This window comes from Ruditapes philippinarum, unplaced genomic scaffold (genome assembly GCF_026571515.1).
Source record: "Ruditapes philippinarum isolate M1 unplaced genomic scaffold, ASM2657151v2 ctg1880_1_1_1_1, whole genome shotgun sequence".
Lineage (NCBI taxonomy): Eukaryota > Metazoa > Mollusca > Bivalvia > Venerida > Veneridae > Ruditapes > Ruditapes philippinarum.
In genome coordinates, this window is record NW_026864922.1 from 141406 (window position 1) to 164654 (window position 23249).

The following is a 23249-nucleotide window of genomic DNA, read 5'->3' on the forward strand; positions in this document are numbered from 1 at the left end:
TTGTGTAAACATTAGGACCTTTTGTAATTACATTAAACAAGTAAAACAGCTATCATGTGTGTCATTTTAGACTTGTATGAAAATGAAAAATGAAGTATTTGTGATTGTTACCATTCTGTTTCCTTCATTGATTTCTTTCATTTTTGAAAGATGATTGCACCTTTCTATGCCATCATTTCTAGCTGAATAGGCACAGTAACTACAATATTTATGCTTTCACATATAGTTACAGTAAGGTTTGATGTTCAAAATATGTGTATAAACGTACATTTGTATTCAAATGTGTGCACATTTTAAATATTTGTAATACACTTATTATTTCAAATGCTTACAAATCCTTTTTATATCAAGAAATTAAACTGTATGCAGCAAGTAATTCCCCTTATTAATAAGTAATATAGAATGTAGGACAAAAACTTTGAGGTGTGGGGTTTTGACATGTGAGGTTTTGTCCATCTTCTCTAAATATTATATGTTATTTTGGTTTTGGAGCAATATATGTGGATATATTACCTGGCAAGATTTTATATCAACCGAGCCGTTAGGCGAGGGTGATATTTTATCTTGGCAGGTAATATATCCACATGATATCACTAAAACCAAAATAATAATTTTATTACCCTCCCCATGCGGAGTAAGATGATTTTAAAATAGATCATTGCTTTTTCTATTGAAACGTCTATATAAGATTCCCTTTAGAGTACGCTTTCACCACAACATGACGTCACATAAATAGATGACGTATTGGCTTTCGTACCTAACGAATGCATACAAGAGAAAAGGAGTAGTAAATATTTTTCATTTGACACTTAAAAAGTGCTTGTATATGAATTTACACCCCGTAAAATCGAACCGTATGCGCATCGCCACAACACATGTTGTTTGCAACGTGGGATACCCAGAGGGGAAATTTAGTGTGTATATTACCATTCTGGCTCAGTAATATAAATTTCTTTCGGCGGATCAATATCCAATCAAAAAGAATGATAAAAATCTGGAAGGGTAATAAAACAAGCAATTATCATAGTATTGCAAGCAATCCATAAGTCCCCTACCGGTAAGAGCCCAAGCAACATTCTGAAGGGCCATTGGCCATTCACTTAGGTTCCTATTTTAAGTAAATTTGTTGAAAAAGTTCTTTAAAAATGATCACAGGAAACAGTTTTTATGTACAGACAGACGGACTGAAGGACACTCTAAAGTTATTTTTTAAACATCCCTGTTATCAAAATATAACATTTTTAAAATCCTATCATGATTGAAGAAGTTGGAGTAAAAATTACCAATTTCTCAAAAAAAAGTCTAAGTTCAAAAGGGGCATAATTCTGGAAATAGTCTTGCTAGAGTATTGAACACTCACAAATGTTGAGTGACAATAAGAAACATTTATATGAAGTTTGAAGTACATGTAGATACATTCAGAAAAAGAAGTTATTAAAAAAAACAATGTTTTTTTCATGAAAATTTTAAGTTCAAGGGAGGTAATTCTGATAAATTTTGTGCTAGAGTTGTAAACCTTGTCACATATCATGTGGTTGATGACAAGCAACTTATATTTAAAGTTTGAAGAAAATACCTTAAGGAATAAAGAACTTATAGTGAAAAAACTTAAAAACTAGAATCAGAAATCTTGAAATTCAGTCTATTTGTTGCCATAGCAACCAGAATTTTCAGCATAGGAAGATAAACAAGAGCTGTCGGTAGGACAGCAACGCTCGACTATTCTAAGTGCTAGATAGTAAAAAAAATGCTTGATAGAGTTACCTCCTTCTGTTTACAGGTTGGGGTCATGATGGTGAACAAGTGTGCAAAGTTTCAAAGCCATATGTCAATGGACTTTGAAAATATTTGAACTATTACAAAAACTTTAACGTAAATTCTAAGTCGAAAAAGGGGCATAATTCTGTCAAAATGCTTGATAGAGTTACCTCCTCCTGTTTACAGGTTGGAGTCATGATGGTGAACAAGTGTGCAAAGTTTCAAAGCCATATGTCAATGGACTTTGAAAATATTTGAACTATTACAAAAACTTTAACGTAAAATATTTGAACTATTACAAAAACTTTAACGTAAATTCTAAGTCGAAAAAGGGGCATAATTCTGTCAAAATGCTTGATAGAGTTACCTCCTCCTGTTTACAGGTTGGAGTCATGATGGTGAACAAGTGTGCAAAGTTTCAAAGCCATATGTCAATGGACTTTGAAAATATTTGAACTATTACAAAAACTTTAACGTAAATTCTAAGTCAAAAAAGGGGCATAATTCTGTCAAAATGCTTGATAGAGTTACCTCCACCTGTTTCCAGGTTGGGGTCATGATGGTGAACAAGTGTGCAAAGTTTCAAAGCCATATGTCAATGGACTTTGAAAATATTTGAACTATTACAAAAACTTTATTGAAATTCGAAGTCGAAAAAGGGGCATAATTCTGTCAAAATGCTCGATAGAGTTACCTCCTCCTGTTTACAGGTTGGAGTCATGATGTTGAACAAGTGTGCAAAGTTTCAAAGCCATATGTCAATGGACTTTGAAAATATTTGAACTATTACAAAAACTTTAACATAAGTGGTTACGCCGACGCCGACGCGGACGCCGACGCTCGGGTGACTGCAATAGCTCTACTTATTCTTATCGAATAGTCGAGCTAAAAAGGATGTGCATAATTTCCATACTGCCATCTACCCATATGTCAGGTTTCATAAACATATTTTCAGTACTTTTTGTGTTATCACTGGATCCAGGTTATGTGTAAAATTTGCCATATTTTCAGTCTATTTGTTGCCATAGCAACCAGAATTTTCAACATAGGAAGAAAAGAAACAAGAGCTGTCGGTAGGACAGCATGCTCGACTATTCTTAGTGCTTGATAGTAAAAAAAATGCCTGATACAGTTACCTCCTCCTGTTTACAGGTTGGGGTCATGATGGTGAACAAGTGTGCAAAGTTTCAAAGCCATATGTCAATGGACTTTGAAAATATTTGAACTATTACAAAAACTTTAACGTAAATTCTAAGTCGAAAAAGGGGCATAATTCTGTCAAAATGCTTGATAGAGTTACCTCCTCCTGTTAACAGGTTGGGGTCATGATGTTGAACAAGCGTGCAAAGTTTCAAAGCCATATGTCAATGGACTTTGAAAATATTTGAACTATTACAAAAACTTTAACGTAAATTCTAAGTCGAAAAAGGGGCATAATTCTGTCAAAATGCTTAATAGAGTTACCTCCTGCTGTCAACAGGTTGGGGTCATGATGTTGAACAAGTGTGCAAAGTTTCAAAGCCATATGTCAATGGACTTTGAAAATATTTGAACTATTACAAAAACTTTAACGTAAATTCTAAGTCGAAAAAGGGGCATTATTCTGTCAAAATGCTTGAAAGAGTTACCTCCTCCTGTCTACAGGTTGGGGTCATGATGGTGAACAAGTGTGCAAAGTTTCAAAGCCATATGTCAATGGACTTTGAAAATATTTGAACTATTACAAAAACTTTAACGTAAATTCTAAGTCGAAAAAGGGGCATAATTCTGTCAAAATACTTGATAGAGTTACCTCCTCCTGTCTACAGGTTGGGGTCATGATGGTGAACAAGTGTGCAAAGTTTCAAAGCCATATGTCAATGGACTTTGAAAATATTTGAACTATTACAAAAACTTTAACGTAAATTCTAAGTCGAAAAAGGGGCATAATTCTGTCAAAAATGCTTGATAGAGTTACCTCCTCCTGTTTCCGGGTTGGGGTCATGATGGTGAACAAGTGTGCAAAGTTTCAAAGCCATATGTCAATGGACTTTGAAAATATTTGAACTATTACAAAAACTTTAACGTAAATTCTAAGTCGAAAAAGGGGCATAATTCTGTCAAAATGCTTGATAGAGTTACCTCCTCCTGTCTACAGGTTGGGGTCATGATGGTGAACAAGTGTGCAAAGTTTCAAAGCCATATGTCAATGGACTTTGAAAATATTTGAACTATTACAAAAACTTTAACATAAGTGGTTACGCCGACGCCGACGCCGACGCCGACGCTCGGGTGACTGCAATAGCTCTACTTATTCTTATCGAATAGTCGAGCTAAAAAACGTGCATAATCTCCATACTGCCATCTATCCATATATCAAGTTTCATAAAAATATTTTAAGGACCTTTTGCGTTATCGCGGGATCCAGGTTATGTGTAATATTTGCCATATTTTCAGTCTATTTGTTGCCATAGCAACTAGAATTTTCAACATAGGAAGAAAAGAAAAAGACGTGCATAATCTCCATACTGCCATCTATCCATATATCAAGTTTCATTAAAATATCTTCAGTACTTTTTGCGTTATCGCGGGATCCAGTTTTGTGGACGGACGGACTGACGGACGGACAGACAGACAGACGGAGGGTAAACCTAAAGTCCCCTCCGGTAAACCGGTAGGGGACTAATAATACATTGTTAGCATAAGGGATTGGGCTCGAATAAAAAAATTAGCTTTATTGCATAACTATTAAGATCACTTAGTTTGTTGGTGAAAAAAAAAATTAATGAGCAATTTTTCAATATTAAAAACTTGCCATCCATTAAAACCCTCAAGTACTTTGATTCCTTGTGCACTTCGGGGTTGTCATTATGTTTTATCTGCCCCACTCACATGGAAAATAATGGGGACTTTGATTTGTGAACAACCACTTTAAGATCTAATGAAATATCCAATGGTGTGATCCTCAACAATTCTTCTACATAATGTAAGTAAGCGGCTATTTCCAAATATTTTTTGTTGCTAAAATAAAATAATTGGATTGACTTAGTAGTATATGGACAACTGGCAGGTTTAGACGTGTCTCAATTCCTATGCTATTACCCACAACACTTTTGACAGTGTACATTAGTAGGATATAAGATTAAGACTCAAACACAATTTCCCTTTTTTTAGTTAGTTTACTTTTCAAAAGAAGCTAGCAAGACTTGCTAATATCATAAAACAAAGGTTTTTCTGTGTTTTTCCTTATGATCATAATAATTGAACATGACAATTTTGAAATTAAGTGCATTTTCTCTCAAATAATATATTGGCTTGTATTATTAAATAATTCAAATCAAATTTTTTTGTAAACCATGAAATTAATGTCAAAAAAGTCTCTCTGGAATGGTGTAGATAATGATTTCACCATTTTTAAACAACTTTAAATGAAAAGTGCCATCTGCTAGTAAACTTCTACCAGATCATCTCTTTTCTAGATTGTTTTCTTATTCCTACCCATGATAATAATAGATTATTGGGTTTCAATTACCAAATTGTAAAAATTGGTTTGAAGTCAGAAGATAAACTCCCTCAAATGTGAAATTTACTTATGATAACAAGGGATTTTTCTATACTTGTAGCACCAATAACATGTATGCAATTTAAATTCTGAGGTTACATTAACTTTAAGGGGCAATGAGTTTGCAGAATATTTTTTGTAAAATTTTCCAAGAATATTTTTTAAAAAAGAATTAAAGCACAGTAGGCAGTGTTATACAGGATTTGAAAGTTGCTTGCCTCGATCAATATACTGGAGTTATTTGCTAAATACATTTTGGTCTTATTTAAAGGCCCATTAAGTGCCAGAAATGTTTCAAAAGTTTGTTTTTGTTTGGTGTTCTATTAGTTTCCAAAAAGTTACACATTTGAGATACATCTGAGCCATCATTTGTTTCTTTTCTATTTTGGCATTTAGTACAGTACAGATTTTTTATAGCAATTAAAATATTAAAATACTGCTTTGTTTACATTTTGCTACTTTTGTGACAAATAATTTCACATTGAGTGCTTCTTTTTTCATGTGAAAAGTATCTTACATGCTCTAAAACCATTATTTACACATTATAAAACTCTTGTATGCGCTTTCTAACGAAGGCAAAAAGTACATTGTATTCCTTTCTGGGGCAAAATGTGTCTTTAAAGGGACTCAACTGAGGTTTTTTGCCTTGACAGGACTAGATATTATTTTTCAACATTTATGTTCCATTTGATGTAGGTCTAGACCAAAAACAGGTGTAAAAAATTCATTTCAATCCCTAAGTCTGTTTTCCCAGAATAATAATTCTAATCATGAAATTAATGACCCAAAATTGAAAAACATTCAACGCTTTTAACTAAATCAGGCTAAGAATAACATAAAAAATGATTTTCAATATATTTGTGGTTATTTTTTTAATAATTGTTTGCAAATCTTTTGCCTGTTTTAAGAAATTCATATTTTAGTCTTATGGACCTCAGTGGAGTTTGTTCCTTTAATTGATAGCCTTTAATTAAAATGGTTCATGTACATAGAAAGGTATCAGTTACTTGTTTTACTAGGAGAATGAGTTCAGATTTTATTTTTTTTAACATCAGACATGTGGTGTAATCCTTAAGTGATCTCTTACAATAAAACATAAATATTAAAAGAACCATTGACAATGTGATATTTAATTGAATATCTTCATTTCATGGATAAACTTGAATGTTTTTAAATACTTAAACAGATTTTATTTTATGTGCAAATCAATGTCTTTAAAACACAGTACAAAAGTTTAGTGTATAATATGATGAAATTGTTATACATTGGTATAGAAAAATCTTTAAAGTTAATTTTCTATAACTTTTGTCCTGTCAATTGGTTACCATGACTTCTGTAAATAGTAATAATATACCGTAATTCAGTTATTCTGTAAAATTCTTAGCAACAGATAATCAGTTAAAGAAACAAAGGAGGTTTAAATAATGCAGTTTGTTCTTGCATTACTGTACATTTTCTAAAAATAAAATAGAAGAGAAAATGCATTTGAAATTGATTTGACTTCAATTATAAGCAAGTCTTGTTTCATGGACATTATTATATATTTAAAGAAGGTCTGATATTGTTTCAAAGAGACAGTACTATCTTTCGGCACTTTTATTACATCACTGTGATTTATTTAATATACTTTTGCCTATGTTGCAGAAAAGAATTTAAACTGTTAGATACTCTATATATATGCAATGAGCACGTAAGTCAAGTAACTCCCTTATTGTATAAAAAGAATAAGTCACTTTGAGATAGGCCCTTATAGTATAATCAACAAGAGCTGTCAAAGGAGACAGCCAAGCTCGACTAATAAAATACTGGACGCAGTGAGGAGGACAAAACTATGAAAGAAAAATCAATTATGTATAATTATGTATTAAGTTATAGTAAAACAAGAGGGCCATGATGGCCCTGAGGTCGCTCACCTGTATATAGCCCCCCCCCCCCCCCCCCAACGTTGCAGGGCCAATTTAACCCAAGGGCTTTTATTTGCACAAACTTGGTAGACACCCATAAGATGTTTCATGCTAAACATCTAAGCTCTAGCTCATTGGCCTTTTTAAAAGAAGATTTTTTTCAAGTTTTTACTATACACATATAGTTAAAAACAATGACACCCCTGGGGCCGGGCCAGTTTTGACCCCAGGGCTTTTATTTGAACAAACTTTGTAGACACTTACAAGAAGATGTTTCATGCTTAATATCTAAACTCTAGCTATTTGGGTTTTTTCAAAGAAGATTTTAAGATTTTGCTATACACATATAAAGAAAATCAATGACCCCCAGGGCGGGGCCAATTTTGACCCCAGGTCTTTTATTTGAACAAACTTTGTAGACACTCACTAAAAGATGTTTCATGCTTAATATCTTAACTCTAGCTATTTGGGTTTTTTCAAAGAAGATTTTTTAAGTTTTTGCTATACACATATAAGGAAAATCTATGACCCCCGGGGTGGTGCCAATTTTGACCCCAGGGCTTTTATTTGAACAAACTTGGTAGACACCTATTAGAACATGTTTGATGCTAAATATCTTAGCCATAGCTCTTTGAGTTCTTTAATAGAAGATTTTTTAAGTTTTTACTATATGCATATTGGGAAAATCAATGACCCCCTGGGGCGGGGCCAATTTTGACCCCAGGGCTTTTATTTGAACAAACTTGGTAGACACTTATTAGAACATGTTTCATGCTAAATATCTTAGCTCTAACTCTTTTGGTTCTTTAAAAGAAGATTTTTTAAGTTTTTACTATATGCATATAGGGAAAATCAATGACCCCCTGGGGCGGGGCCAATTTTGACCCCAGGGCTTTTATTTGAACAAACTTAGTAGACACCTATTAGAACATGTTTGATGCTCAATATCTTAGCCATAGCTCTTTGAGTTCTTTAAAAGAAGATTTTTTAAGTTTTTACTATATGCATATAGGGAAAATCAATGACCCCCCCCGGGCGGGGCCAATTTTGACCCCAGGGCTTTTATTTGAACAAACTTGGTAGACACCCATTAGAACATGTTTCATGCTAAATATCTTAGCTATAGCTCTTTGGGTTCTTTAAAAGAAGATTTTTTAAGTTTTTACTATATGCATATAGGGAAAATCAATGACCCCCCCCCCCGGGGCGGGGCCAATTTTGACCCCAGGGCTTTTATTTGAACAAACTTGGTAGACACCCATAAGAACATGTTTCATGCTAAATATCTTAGCTCTAGCTCTTTGGGTTATTTAAAAGAAGCTTTTTTAAGTTTTTACTATATGCATATAGGGAAAATCAATGACCCCCCGGGGCGGGGCCAATTTTGACCCCAGGGCTTTTATTTGAACAAATTTGGTAGACACTCACTAGAAGATGTTTCATGCCAAATATCTAAGCTCTAGCTCTTATGGTTTTTTAAAAGAAGATATTTAAAGTTTTTTCTTTTGGTTGCCATGGCAACCAGAGTTCCGCATGGAATTAAATTCTTTGAACAATTTTTAAAGGTGACCACCAAAGGATCATTCCTGTGAAGTTTGGATGAAATTGGCTTAGTGGTTTATAAAGGAGATGTCATTTAAAGTAAAAGTTTACGGACGGACGACGGACGGACGACGGACGGACGGACGGACGCCGGACGAAAAGCGATCACAAAAGCTCACCCTGTCACTTTGTGACAGGTGAGCTAAAAAAATATATTTGTTAATATAAATTCCAAGATCAAGGGGAATAATTCTAAAAATAGTCATGCTAGAGGTATGGACCTTGTCACACAACATTTGTGTAATGATAAGAAATATATATTTGAAGTTTGAAGTAGATACCTTAAAAAGTAAAGAAGTTATCATATTTCTTAAAGAAAATCGTAAGTTCAAAGAGAGATAAATGTGTAAATATTGCTTCAAGAGTTATGAACATTGTCACATAAAATGTAATTGATGATAAGGAATAAGTATTTGAAGTTTGAGGTAGATACTTTAAAAAAAAAAAGTTATAATAAAAAATAACATTTTTCTAGTAAAAAAATCTAAGTTTATGGGGAGATGATTATTGCAATATCGGTGCTAGAGTTATGAACCTTGTCACATAGGATGTGGATGATGATAACTTAAATATATTTGAAGTATGAAGTTGATCCCTTTAGAAACAAGATATGTTTGTAAAACATGTATGCCCCCTATCAGCAGCCAATTAGTCATGTGATAAGGTTATTATGCATGACTTCTGACCCAGTAATCAAACATTTAATTAGGGTTATCAAGTATCTACTGGTCATGACCTTAACCTTTGACCCCTTGACCCAAAACTCAATAGCGGTCATCTGCTGGTCACGACCAATCATCATTCAAAGTTTGGAGTTCCTAGACCTAAGTGTTTTTAGTTAATTGATCAGAAACCGTTTTTACCTACAAGGTCAGCGTGACCTTGACCTTTGACCCCTTGACCCCAAAATCAATAGGTCATCTGCTGGTCATGACCAATCACCATACCAAGTTTGAAGTTCCTAGGCCTAAGGGTTCTTTAGTTATTGATAGGAAAACGTTTTAACATACAAGGTCAATGTGACCTTGACCTTTGACCCCAAAAGCAATAGGGGTCATCTGCTGCTCATGACCAATCACCATGCCAAGTTTGAAGTTCCTAGGCCAAAGCATTCTTTAGTTATTGATCAGAAACCGTTTTTACTTACAATGTCAATGTGACCTTGACCTTTGACCCCTTGATCCCAAAATCAATAGGGGTAATCTGCTGGTCATGACAAATCACCATACCAAGTTTGAAGTTCCTAGGCCTAAGCGTTCTTAAGTTATTGATCAGAAACCCTTCTTACTTACAAGGTCAATGTGACCTTGACCTTTGACCCCTTGACCCAAAACTCAATAGGGGTCATCTACTGGTCACGACCAATCATCATACAAAGTTTGAAGTTCCTAGGCCTAAGCGTTTTTAGTTAATTGATCAGAAACCGTTTTTACCTACACGGTCAATGTGACCTTGACCTTTGACCCCTTAACCCCAAAATCAATAGAGGTCATCTGCTGGTCATAACCAATCACCATACCAAGTTTGAAGTTCCTAGGCCTAAGGGTTCTTTTGTTATTGATCAGAAACCGTTTTTACCCAAGAGGTCAATGTGACCTTGACCTTTGACCCCTTAACCCCAAAATCAATAGAGGTCATCTGCTGGTCATAACCAATCACCATACCAAGTTTGAAGTTCCTAGGCCTAAAGGTTCTTTAGTTATTGATCGGAAACCAGTTTTGCTTACAAGGTCAATGTGACCTTGACCTTTGACCCCTTGACCCCAAAATCAATAGGGGTCATCTACTGCTCATGACCAATCACCATACTAAGTTTGAAGTTCCTAGGCCTTAAGGTTCTTTAGTTATTGATCGGAAACCGTTTTTGCTTACAAGGTCAATGTGACCTTGACCTTTGACCCCTTGACCCCAAAATCATTAGGGGTCATCTACTGGTCATGACCAATCACCATACCAAGTTTGAAGTTCCTAGGCCTAAGGGTTCTTTAGTTATCACTTGGAAACCATTTTGTCTACGGACCGACGGACCGACAAGTGCAAAGCAATATACCCCCTTTTCTTCGAAATGGGGGCATAATAAATAATATACTTTGTTCAAACTTTCAGAGGTTATGAGTAAGACTAAAATAATGTCAAAAATGATATAAAACCATTTTTGGAAAAAAATGTAGTCACATCCTTATTGCGTTAAGCCCTCGATCTGAAGGAGTATCGCCAATTTGTTGGCAAAGATTAACGATCGCACCAAATTTTAAATGACCGCTAGATTTCTATTTTTAATGTTATGACTACTGCTGTTCAAAACTTGATGATTTAGCCATTTCATGTCTGAATGACTTCAAATTTGGGTATAATGTCACTTCAGTATCATAAATTGTGTTTGTGGAATAAATGGGGAAAAAAAGAAAATAAATTATGAATAAAAGAGTATAATATAATCCAATAATTTTATGCTAAAATTGAAGAAAACATTTTTCGATCGCTGTCTACCTACAAAAATATTCTAAATTGAATTGAATTATTATGAAGATGCAGGACTAATAGTCCTATTACTTTTTGAACAACCCACGTAGTTACAGTCTTTCCTAGCAGATTAGACTTATGTTTGTTATTTTTACCTATTCCAGAAATTTCATTTGATATAGAGGAGAGGAGGTGCATGCTATATAATGATGTCATGAATAAACGTTTATGAATGAACCGCATTAACAACACGTCAATTTAGTGCATTAAAAAATAAAACTGTGTGCCAAGGATGACATCACTTTGCCATAATGAATAAAGAGATAAATTTATAAACTATTGTAAGAAAATAGTTATGGATAAAATGACATTAATTTCCATGAAAATTTGTATTAGTTTATTAAAATATGGTAGAATATGTAAGAGAAAATATATATGGCATGTGTTTGCTGTTCAGATCAGAATATCTGTCCCTCTGTTACTTGCCCATTGATGATAACTCAGCAAGCGTCAATACCGCCCAGTAGGCAGGTACCTTAAGGTTGGCTATTTCTATCTGAACCACAATATATGACAGATTTTATAAGTATGCCCCAGTAACAGATTTTCTTTGCAGTTTTTATGTATATTTAGGCAACATTTAACAATAGACCACTAAAATTTCCTCTCCATTGTTTAGATCTTCGTACTTACATTTGGTTGTTGGAAGTAACTTGGACCACATTTAGGTTGATACCCTAAAACAATAAAATCAAAGGCATAAACATATGCTTCATAAAGTGAATCATTCATAAACATTTTAATAGAATAGTACAAATAATTATCTTCTATAAGAAAATATAGTCAGCAAGTACTTTGGCTACATTACATATTTTGAAAAGCACAAATTTAAATTTTAAAGGTGATTTATAAGCTTTACAAATTTAAACAAGATATGTTTGTAAAACATGTATGCCCCCTATCAGCAGCCAATTAGTCATGTGATAAGGTTATTATGCATGACGTCTGACCCAGTGATCAAACAATTAATAAGGGTTATAAAGTATCTACTGGTCATGACCTTGACCTTTGACCCCTTGACCCAAAACTCAATAGGGGTCATCTGCTGGTCACGACCAATCATCATACAAAGTTTAAAGTTCCTAGGCCTAGGCGTTTTTAGTAAATTGATCAGAAACCGTTTTTACCTACAAGGTCAATGTGACCTTGACCTTTGACCCCTTGACCCCAAAATCAATAGGGGTCATCTGCTGGTCATGACCAATCACCATGCCAAGTTTAAAGTTCTTAGGCCTAAGGGTTCTCTTATTATTGATCGGAAACCGTTTACACATACAAGGTCAATGTGACCTTGACCTTTGACCCCAAAATCAATAGGGGTCATCTGCTGGTCATGACCAATCACCATGCCAAGTTTGAAGTTTCTAGGCCTTAAGGTTCTTTAGTTATTGATCAGAAACCGTTTTTATTTACAATGTCATTGTGACCTTGACCTTTGACCCCTTGATCCCAAAATCAATAGGAGTAATCTGCTGGTCATGACCAATCACCATGCCAAGTTTGAAGTTTCTAGGCCTTAAGGTTCTTTAGTTATTGATCAGAAACCGTTTTTATTTACAATGTCATTGTGACCTTGACCTTTGACCCCTTGATCCCAAAATCAATAGGAGTAATCTGCTGGTCATGACAAATCACCATACCAAGTTTGAAGTTCCTAGGCCTAAGCGTTCTTGAGTTATTGATCAGAAACCGTTTTTACTTAAAAGGTCAATGTGACCTTGACCTTTGACCCCAAAATCAATAGGGGTCATCTGCTGGTCATGACCAATCACCATGCCAAGTTTGAAGTTTCTAGGCCGAAGCGTTCTTTAGTTATTGATCAGAAACCGTTTTTACTTACAAGGTCATTGTGACCTTGACCTTTGACCCCTTGATCCCAAAATCAATAGGAGTAATATGCTGGTCATGACAAATCACCATACCAAGTTTGAAGTTCCTAGGCCTAAGTGTTCTTGAGTTATTGATCAGAAACCGTTTTTACTTAAAAGGTCAATGTGACCTTGACCTTTGACCCCTTCACCTAAAACTCAATAGGGGTCATCTGCTGGTCATGACCAATCATCACACAAAGTTTGAAGTTCCTAGGCCTAAGCGTTTTTAGTTAATTGATCGGAAACCGTTTTTACCTACAAGGTCAATGTGACCTTGACCTTTGACCCCTTGACCCCAAAATCAATAGGTCATCTGCTGGTCATGACCAATCACCATACCAAGTTTGAAGTTCCTAGGCATAAGGGTTCTTAAGTTATTGATCCGAAAGCATTTTTACCTACAAGGTCAATGTGACCTTGACCTTTGACCCCTAGACCCCAAAATCAATAGGGGTCATCTACTGATCATGACCAATCACCATCTCAAGTTTGAAGTCCCTAGGCCTAACGGTTCTTTCATTATTGATCATAACCGTTTTTACCTACAAGGTCAATGTGACCTTGACCTTTGACCCCTTTACGCCAAAATCAATAGGGGTCATCTGATTGGTCATAACCAATCACCATACCAATTTTGAAGTTCCTAGGCCTAAGGGTTCTTTTGTTATTGATCAGAAACCGTTTTTAATTAAAAGGTCAATGTGACCTTGACCTTTGACCCCTTGACCCCAAAATCTATACGGGTCATCTACTGATCATGACCAATCACCATACCAAGTTTGAAGTTCCTAGGCCTTAAGGTTCTTTAGTTATTGATCGGAAACCGTTTTTACCTACAAGGTCAATGTGACCTTGACCTTTGACCCCTTGACCCCAAAATCAATAGGGGTCATCTACTGATCATGACCAATCACCATACCAAGTTTAATGTTCCTAAGCCTTAAGGTTCTTTAGGTATTGATCGGAAACCGTTTTTACCTACAAGGTCAATGTGACCTTGACCTTTGACCCCTTGACCCCAAAATCAATAGGGGTCATCTACTGATCATGACCAATCACCAAACCAAGTTTTGAAGTTCCTAGGCCTTAAGGTTCTTTAGTTATTGATCGGAAACCGTTTTTGCTTTTAAGGTCAATGTGACCTTGACCTTTGACCCCTTGACCCCAAAATCAATAGGGGTCATCTACTGGTCATGACTAATCACCATACCAAGTTTGAAGTTCCTAGGCCTTAAGGTTCTTTAGTTATTGATCGGAAACTGTTTTTGCTTTCAAGGTCAATGTGACCTTGACCTTTGACCCCTTAACTCCAAAATCAATAGGGGTCATCTACTGGTCATGACCAATCACCATACCAAGTTTGAAGTTCCTAGGCCTTAAGGTTCTTTAGTTATTGATCGGAAACCGTTTTTGCTTTCAAGGTCAATGTGACCTTGACCTTTGACCCCTTGACCCCAAAATCAATAGGGGTCATCTACTGGTCATGACCAATCACCATACCAAGTTTGAAGTTCTTTAGTTATTGATCGGAAACCATTTTTGCTTTCAAGGTCAATGTGACCTTGACCTTTGACCCCTTGACCCCAAAATCAATAGGGGTCATCTACTGGTCATGACCAATCACCATACCAAGTTTGAAGTTCCTAGGCCTAAGGGTTCTTTAGTTATCACTCGGAAACCATTTGGTCTACGGACCGACGGACCGACGGACCGACAAGTGCAAAGCAATATACCCCCTTTTTTTCAAAATGGGGGCATAATTATGAATATGACCCTTGGATCATATAATTTTTTAAGTATTTATGATACAGTCTATATTTTGTAGGAATGAAACTGAACAGCATCAATTATATAACAAATAACATTAATTTTACTATTACTAAAACAAAAACTCAAAGTAAAATGTTATTCCTTAATATTCAAGTATCATACAGATAAAATGTTTATCAAAATTCGCTATTTTATTACAGTTTCTATATATATATAAAAAAACAACTTGTCGCAAACAAATTTTAGTACCATATGAAAATGAATAAAATATGCAATCCATCATTAAACTGTAATCTAACTCTGAAAATCTACTAAACAGGCAAATGGGAGAGAGAAAGAAAAAAGAGAGAATTAATTGGCACCTACAAATATTAAATTCCAAGGCAATTTTTATGTATCAATGTTTTTTTTTATTCAAACAATTAACAGAGCAATAAAATAGGTCCTGTAAAACCGCAATCTGTCATACATGTACTTCTATCACAAGCAAAAGATTGGAAGAGCAAGTTATAATTACAAAACAGCGAGTTGCAAAATATGAAATAGTGAGTTGACTATTAAGTAAACTAGCCAACCTTGTTATTTCCAATTTAATTTGCAATTAAGGATAAAGTTGAGTATGTAACAAATGACAAATCAAAAATAATATATCGATATATCTATGCTCTCCCATGATATTCTGGTCTCTTGAGCATAAACAAACCCAAACACACACATAAAAGTTATATCTTTAAATAAAAACGTTAGGCAAAATTACATATTTGTTGTTTAAAGAATAAAGTTTCCTTACTTTCTTTGTACCATTTATTCCAGGTTTAACCTTTTCCCTTATATAAGCGTGTTTCCACGGCTTTTTGATCCCCACCCACCTTTTGAGGCCTCAAACAGTGAAAAATGTCCTATTTAGACCCCAACCACTGTTTTTCGTTTGAGAAATGTTGTAAAAAAAAAGTGACCTTTTTTTGGGCGCCGTCCCCCATCCAAATAATACATCAGGGGGTTGACAGAAGGGGGATGTACCCCCTTCTGTTTGGGGGTTTGAAGGGGGGGGCGGAGTCCCCCTCATCGCCAAGAAAATTTTGGACTTGTGAGAGGCTTAAAATGACCCCAGGTTGATCATAAGGTGACGTGTAACCAACGCTGAAAAGCCTTTGACTCTATCTCAATCCCTTGAGAAGTTGCAGCACTTTGAAGTAAATTTTGATGGAAAAAATCGAGGAAAAAAAGTGATTTTTGGCAATTTTGAGATGTCCCCTTGTTGCCATGGTAACAGGAAATTTAAGACTGAGCATGTCGTTACAAAGGCAATGGTCTAGAGCTGTCATTGATTCAGTGCAAAGCATATCAACGATATATCGATATCAAGTGACTAAAATCAACGATACACCGATATATCGATAATATCCTATACTCACTTGTCTGTCATTCACTTTCATACCTGTTTCAATGATTTCAGTCAAAAACATGTTCTGTACAGTGTCTTGTCCACTGCATGATTTTTACCAGACAATATTTTTGTCACCATTGCTATGAAATAATTCCACTATATAACAAAAGCATAACATTAGATATAAATAACTGTTTCTGCATATTTATTGGGTGAATTGTATAATTTCTAGACATTTAATATATAAGTCAAAAGTATTGATTTTTTAAAATTTGTATCGATTATTGATCGACAAAAAAATATCAACGATACATCGATATTGTCAATATCGATGACAGCTCTACAATGGTCCAGTCAACATTTGTGCCAAGTTTGATTAGTATTAAAGCATTTTTCATAGTTTCATAGCAGTTTGAACTTGTTAGAGGAGGCTTTCAGTGAAAATGGCCATTTTTCACAATATGCTCATGGGGGAAAGGGTTAACTTAAAAAATTATAAATGTTACAAAACAACAATTTTTCACCAAAATTAGGTAAAAGACCACATGTTAACATGGAAAAACTAGATTTTGGGTGATTCCAAGGTTTTTCATCATTTTTTTGTTAACCTTTTCCCTTATATAAGCGTGTTTCGACGGCTTTTTGACCCCCACCCACCTTTTGAGGCCTCAAACACTGAAAAATGTCCTATTTAGACTCCAAACACTGTTTTTCATTTGAGAAATGTTGTAAAAAAAGTGACCTTTTTTTCGGCGCCGTCCCCCATCCAAATAATACATCAGATGGTTGCCAGAAGGGGGATGTACCCCCTTCTGTTTGGGGGGTTTGAAGGGGGGCGGAGTCCCCTTCATCGCCAAGAAAATTTTGGACTTGTGAGAGGCTTAAAATGACCCTACGTTGATCATAAGGTGACGTGTAACCAACGCTGGAAAGCCTTTGACTCTATCTCAATCCCTTGAGAAGTTGCAACACTTTGAAGTAAATTTTGATGGAAAAAATCGAGGAAAAAAAGTGATTTTTGGCAATACTGAGATGTCCCCTCGTTGCCATGGTAACAGGAAATTTAAGACTGAGCATGTCGTTACAAAGGCAATGGTCCAGTCAACATTTGTGCCAAGTTTGATTAGTATTGAAGCATTTTTCATAGTTTCATAGCAGTTTGAACTTGTTAGAGGAGGCTTTTCAGTGAAAATAGCCATTTTTCACAATACTGGTTTGGGAGATAAACTCGGCCGAAAATCAGTGTTTTGGGGGCATATTTCATTTATTTGTTTACGTATTCTGATGAATCTTGCACCATAATAAATTCAGCTCTTCGATTTTCTGGTATCACCGTAAAAGTTATATTTAGAAACATAACGGTATTTTGAGAGGCCCTGGAAGAGGTACGTAAAAAGGATATTTTAAATGCGTGCGAGTAGATAATTCCGGCTCTTTGTTTTTCTTCTTAAATGAGTAAGTTAAACGTAAAATAACATGTTTAGATATTTCATTATTTCTTTGCTGTTCATTTATGTTAGAGCTGTCACTGATTCAGTGCAAAGCATATCAACGATATATCGATATCAAGTGACTAAAATCAACGATACACCGATATATCGATAATATCCTATACTCACTTGTCTGTCATTCACTTTCATACATGTTTCAATGATTTCAGTCAAAAAACATGTTCTGTACAGTGCCTTGTCCACTGCATGATTTTTTCCAGACAATATTTTTGTCACCATTGCTATGAAATAATTCCACTATATAACAAAAGCATAACATTAGATATAAATTACTGCTTTTGTATATATTTTTGGTGAATTTTATAATTTCTAGACATTTAATTTATTAGTCAAAAGTATTTATTTTTTAAAATGTGTATCAATTACTGATCGACAAAAAAATATCAACAATACAACGATATTGTCGATATCGATGACAGCTCTAATTTATGTCAAATAAAAAATATCTGTTACCAAAATTGTTGAGGATTACGTTAGTATAATGAATATCATTCTATGATAACACGATATTTATATGCAACGTGATATGTAACATATAAATCATTTTTACGTAAAAACACAGGCATTATCATTTATTAACGAAATATATAGTTTAAGAATTAGTGATTCAAATTTATTTTTGCTTAGCTTAACAGAGTGAAGAAGAAATTTATTTAGTGGTATTCAGCCTACACATTAACATATAAAAGGAGCATTTAACATCAGTCTTTCAAGGTGTGTGCCCCCTTGATGTGTACCTGAGAGAGGATGACCTAACAATTAAATATAAAACTGAGACATATGTTAGGCCTCCCACCAGGTGCTATCTCTGCCAGGGCTTTGGTCATATGGCCAAGTCCTGCAGGGGTAGCACTAGGTGCGGTAGGTGTGCCGGGGCTCACAATACAAGGACCTGTGGGTCGCAGGTTATTAAATGTATAAACTGTGGCGAAGGACATAGCGCGGCATACACGGGCTGTGTCGCCTTTTTCCGCGCCACAGCAATTACAGCTATTGCCCGGGCCAGGAAAGTAGGCTGGACTAAGGCCCAGCTCATACTGATAAGGAGGAGGCCATGATCAAGGAAGAGGATGATTGTGGCCTCCTCCCCCCCCCAAGGACTCACCTTCTGTCACACCCCCATGCTCGCCTGTTAACGGCGAGCAGGGATGTTTGCTCAATAAGAGTGTGGCAGAGGTGAGGACCCCCAATAGGGATTCGAACCTTCAACCGAATATTGAAAAAATTGATAGGAGTGGGAGTGGGGGTGTTATTGAACCCCCCTCCTCATCCACTCCTAACAACAAGGAGGTCAGGGGGTCACCGCCGGTGGCAGAAGGGTCACCCATCACCACGGACGGTTCAAATGATCGAACCATGAGTGACTGTGGGGACTTTGATGTCACCGACGAGGACTCCATGGTCTCCATGCATACTTCTTACTTAAATAGTCCCTCAAGGGACCTGACCCCCGAGGGATACAAGAATCTGTCTCTTTCCGGGCTAATGTCTATCCTTGACACACCGGTTAAGAGCATCACTATAGTTCCGTCATTGGCTAATAAATCTGCCCAAATGTCACCGGCCAATCAAAAACATGTTCATTTCAGATCTATATATGTTAAAAAGGACAATAATAGATCTGCAGAAACCAAATCGGTCTGCTTAGAAGAACTTGTAAGTTTGAATAACAGCATAATCAAAAATAAAAGCAGACCAGCCCATAACCGGCAGGACATCTTTATAAAAAACGTCCTGTTAAATAGATTTGGTTTCAAACCTGAGCCTGGCAAAATAGCCAATCATGGGACTGTGGACTTAAAAACAAAAACCCACAGGGCCTTGACATCTCAGGGGGCTAACATGCTAGGAGGGGGGAATAAGGCCCCTGGCACCCCAGGTAAACTAAAGGAGGGGAGAGCTTCTATCAGCAATTTTATTAAATCTCCCCATAATAAGAACTTTTCTCAACCAGCCCAGTCATGTCTAGATCTTTAAATATCAATTCTCATAATATTCAGGGCTTTACAAGCCAACAAGCCAAACAGAAACAGAAATTAAACATTTTATTGATAATAACCCTCATATTGATATTTTATGTATCCAGGAAACTAAAATGAATTCAAATAAAGAAGATCACTTCCTGGATACACCCCTGAATATAAACACTTTAATAAGAGTGCCGTTGGCAGCCAAAATATAGCAGGAGGGTTAGCTATTTTTATAAAAAATTCAATTAACTATGAAGTCATTGCTGTGGACAACCCCATTAATTCAGCAGGGGAAGTGGCTTTTGAAATACAGGCAATCAAAATACATTTAACAGGTGCCCCATTAGTCCTGGTTAATATATATTCAAGGGGTTCAGACTAGTTATCACTGAGTAAAATAAATGATATCATTACTCAAGATAACAATCTACTTAATTGTGTGATAACTGGAGACTTTAACGCTCATCACCAAGTATGGGGGTCATCAAGAACAAATTATAGGGGGAAGGAAATTTGGACATGGGTCGAAAACATGGGTTTAGTGCTCTTAAATGATGGCTCACCAACTAGGTTAAATAAGGCTCAAGGTACACTCTCATGTATAGACCTTACCTTAGCTTAGCCTCCCCAAAAATTTCGGCTTCTTTGGCTTGGGGTGTAATAAATGATACAATGGGATCTGACCACTTCCCTTTAATTATATCACTAAATGCAAAAACCAATGAGAACCAAAATTTACCCAATCAAAAAAAATTTAATTATGAAAAGGCAGATTGGTCTACTTTTCATACATTATGTCAGGACATTACATATGAGGAAGTCTACAGTAATGACATCAATATATTTCTAGAAAATCTGACAGGAAAAATAATGGACATGGCTGGACTGGCTATACCGACCTTCACCCCCAGGGCAGGTGGGCATAAGTCTGTCCCGTCGTGGAATGAAAATTGTCAAAAAGCGGTACAGGAAAGAAAAAAAGCTATAAACAAATTAAAAAAAATCCAAGCCCTGGAAATTTAACAACTTATGAAGTAGCAGAAGCCAATTGTAAAAATACCATACTACAAGCTAAAAAAGAAAACTGGTCAGAGTTTTGTGAGTCAGTGTCCACTCAGAAATGTAGTGCAAAATTATTTTGGCAGAAAATTAAAAGAATTAAAGGCTCTGCTACAAATCCTGTACCATTATTAAAATTAAACCAAAATTATGCTAAAACTCCCTTTGAAAAGGCTCAATTTCTAGTAAAGCACTACAAACAGGTCTCCAGTGACTGAAACATGTTACCAGACACCTTAAGATACCAGGCAGAGTTTGAGTCACAAAACAAAAATATATATGAGCCGGGGGAAAATGACACGCCTTTAAATTTACCTTTCACTATCACGGAATTTTGGTCATGTTTGAATAAAAGGCGTGATTCCGCCGCGGGAAAGGATGGAATAACCTACCAGATGTTCAAGCACCTGCCAAGGAGGGTGCTGGACATCTGGCTCAGGTTGTACAATAAGGTGTGGGTTGAGGGGATGTACCCCAATGCTTGGAAGGAGGCATGTGTCATACCTATATACAAAAATGGCAAAGACAAAACAGAACCAAAATCTTATAGACCTATTAGCCTTACATCTCACTCAGGGAAATTGCTTGAGGGAATGGTTAAGGCCCGTTTAGAATACCTGCTGGAATCAAAAAACATTATTAACCCTTTTCAGTCTGGATTTAGAAAGGGTAGGAGCACTTTAGACCAACTTGCTCGACTGCAACACGACGTGATCCTAGCAAAAAACAGATCACGATCAGTGCTAGCTATCTTTTTAGACCTAACAGCAGCTTTTGATCTTACATGGCACTTCGGTATTTTATATAAGTTAAAAGAACATGGTGTGACAGGTGCCTGCTTCCAGTATTTAAGGTCTTTTCTAGAGGGCAGGAAAATATCGGTTCGGGTTGAGGGTTCAATGTCTGACACAGAGCCAGTGGAGCGTGGCACACCCCAGGGCTTGATCCTCTCGCCGTTATTATTTTCTATTATTATTAACGGCTTACCAGAATCTCTCTCAGGTTCTGGTATGGTCATTAGCCAGTTTGCTGATGATTCCAGCACCTGGAAATCTGGGTCCAATTTGGTTAAGCTAGCCAAGGATGCACAAGCTGGCATGGACTCTCTATGGGGATGGGCACAAAAATGGGGCTTTAAAATATCTGAAACTAAAACTGTGGGTATTGTATTTGGTAATCAAAAAAAGCACAATTTGAACGTATCTTTAGGTGGTACACCCATTAATTTTGTTAAAACGGTCCGATTTCTAGGTTTACTTTTAGATGAACTAGAAATGTGTCCATAGGACACGGATGCCCCCACACGCCACTGTTCTGTCAATCTTATGACTCTGGGTCAAATATTTTTTGGACTACATGTGCCACAAGTTGAAAACTAAAAATCAACAAAGGGCCATAATTCTGTTAAATTTGGTCGCAGCAAAACTTCCTACCTTTACTACCATCTACACATTAAGGTTGTTAATCCCTGGAAGTTAAAGCAAAATCTGCCATCCGGTTTAAGGGGAGTTGCGTTCACAAAATTTGTACATAGTATATAATGAAAAAAACAACAAAGGGCAATAATTCTGTTAAATATGGTTGCAGCGAAAATTCCTTCCTTTACTGCCATCTACACATAAAGGTTGTTCATCCTTGGAAGTTTAAGCAAAATCTGCCATCCGGTTTAAGAGGAGTTGCTTTCACAAAATTTCTATATAATATATAGTGAAAAAATCAACAAAGGGCCATAATTCTGTAAAATTTGGTCGCAGCAAAAATTCCTTCCTTTACTATCTTCTTCACCTTAAGGTTGTTCATCCCTGTAAGTTAAAGCAAAATCTGCTATCTGGTTTAAGCGGAGTTGCTTTCACAAAATTTCTACATAGTATATAGTGAAAAAATCAACAAAGGGCCATAATTCTGTTAAATTTGGTCGCAGCAAAAATTCCTTCCTTTACTACCATCTACACATAAAGGTTGTTCATCCCTGTAAGTTTAAGCAAAATCTGCCATCCGGTTTAAGAGGAGTTGCGTTCACAAAATTTCTACATAGTATATAGTGAAAAAATCAACAAAGGGCCATAATTCTGTTAAATTTGGTCGCAGCAAAAATTCCTTCCTTTACTACCATCTACACATTAAGGTTGTTCATCCCTGTAAGTTTAAGCAAAATCTGCCATCCGGTTTAAGAGGAGTTGCGTTCACAAGATTTCGGGACGTACGGATGGACAGACTGACGGACGGACGGACAAGTGCAACGCTATATGCTCCCACATTGTGGGGGCATAAAAATTAACATTCAGGCCGCATATCAAGGATTTTGTCAACAGATGTTAACAAGGGTGCCAAAGTCAAAAAATACGCCCGTTTA

The 23249-nt window shown here is 36.0% G+C and overlaps 1 protein-coding gene across 2 annotated transcripts in view; it reads right to left on the minus strand.

The window, feature by feature from the left end:
- The window catches only part of LOC132727287 (uncharacterized), a 153449-nt gene extending 141368 nt beyond the window's left edge, over window positions 1-12081 (minus strand). For both annotated transcript variants that reach the window (XM_060712719.1, XM_060712720.1), the window contains exon 1: window positions 11962-12081. In XM_060712719.1, coding sequence (XP_060568702.1) covers window positions 11962-12066 — 105 coding nt within the window. In that variant the 5' untranslated portion in view covers window positions 12067-12081. The remainder of the gene's footprint in view (window positions 1-11961) is intronic.
- Window positions 12082-23249: the final 11168 nt, after the last annotated feature.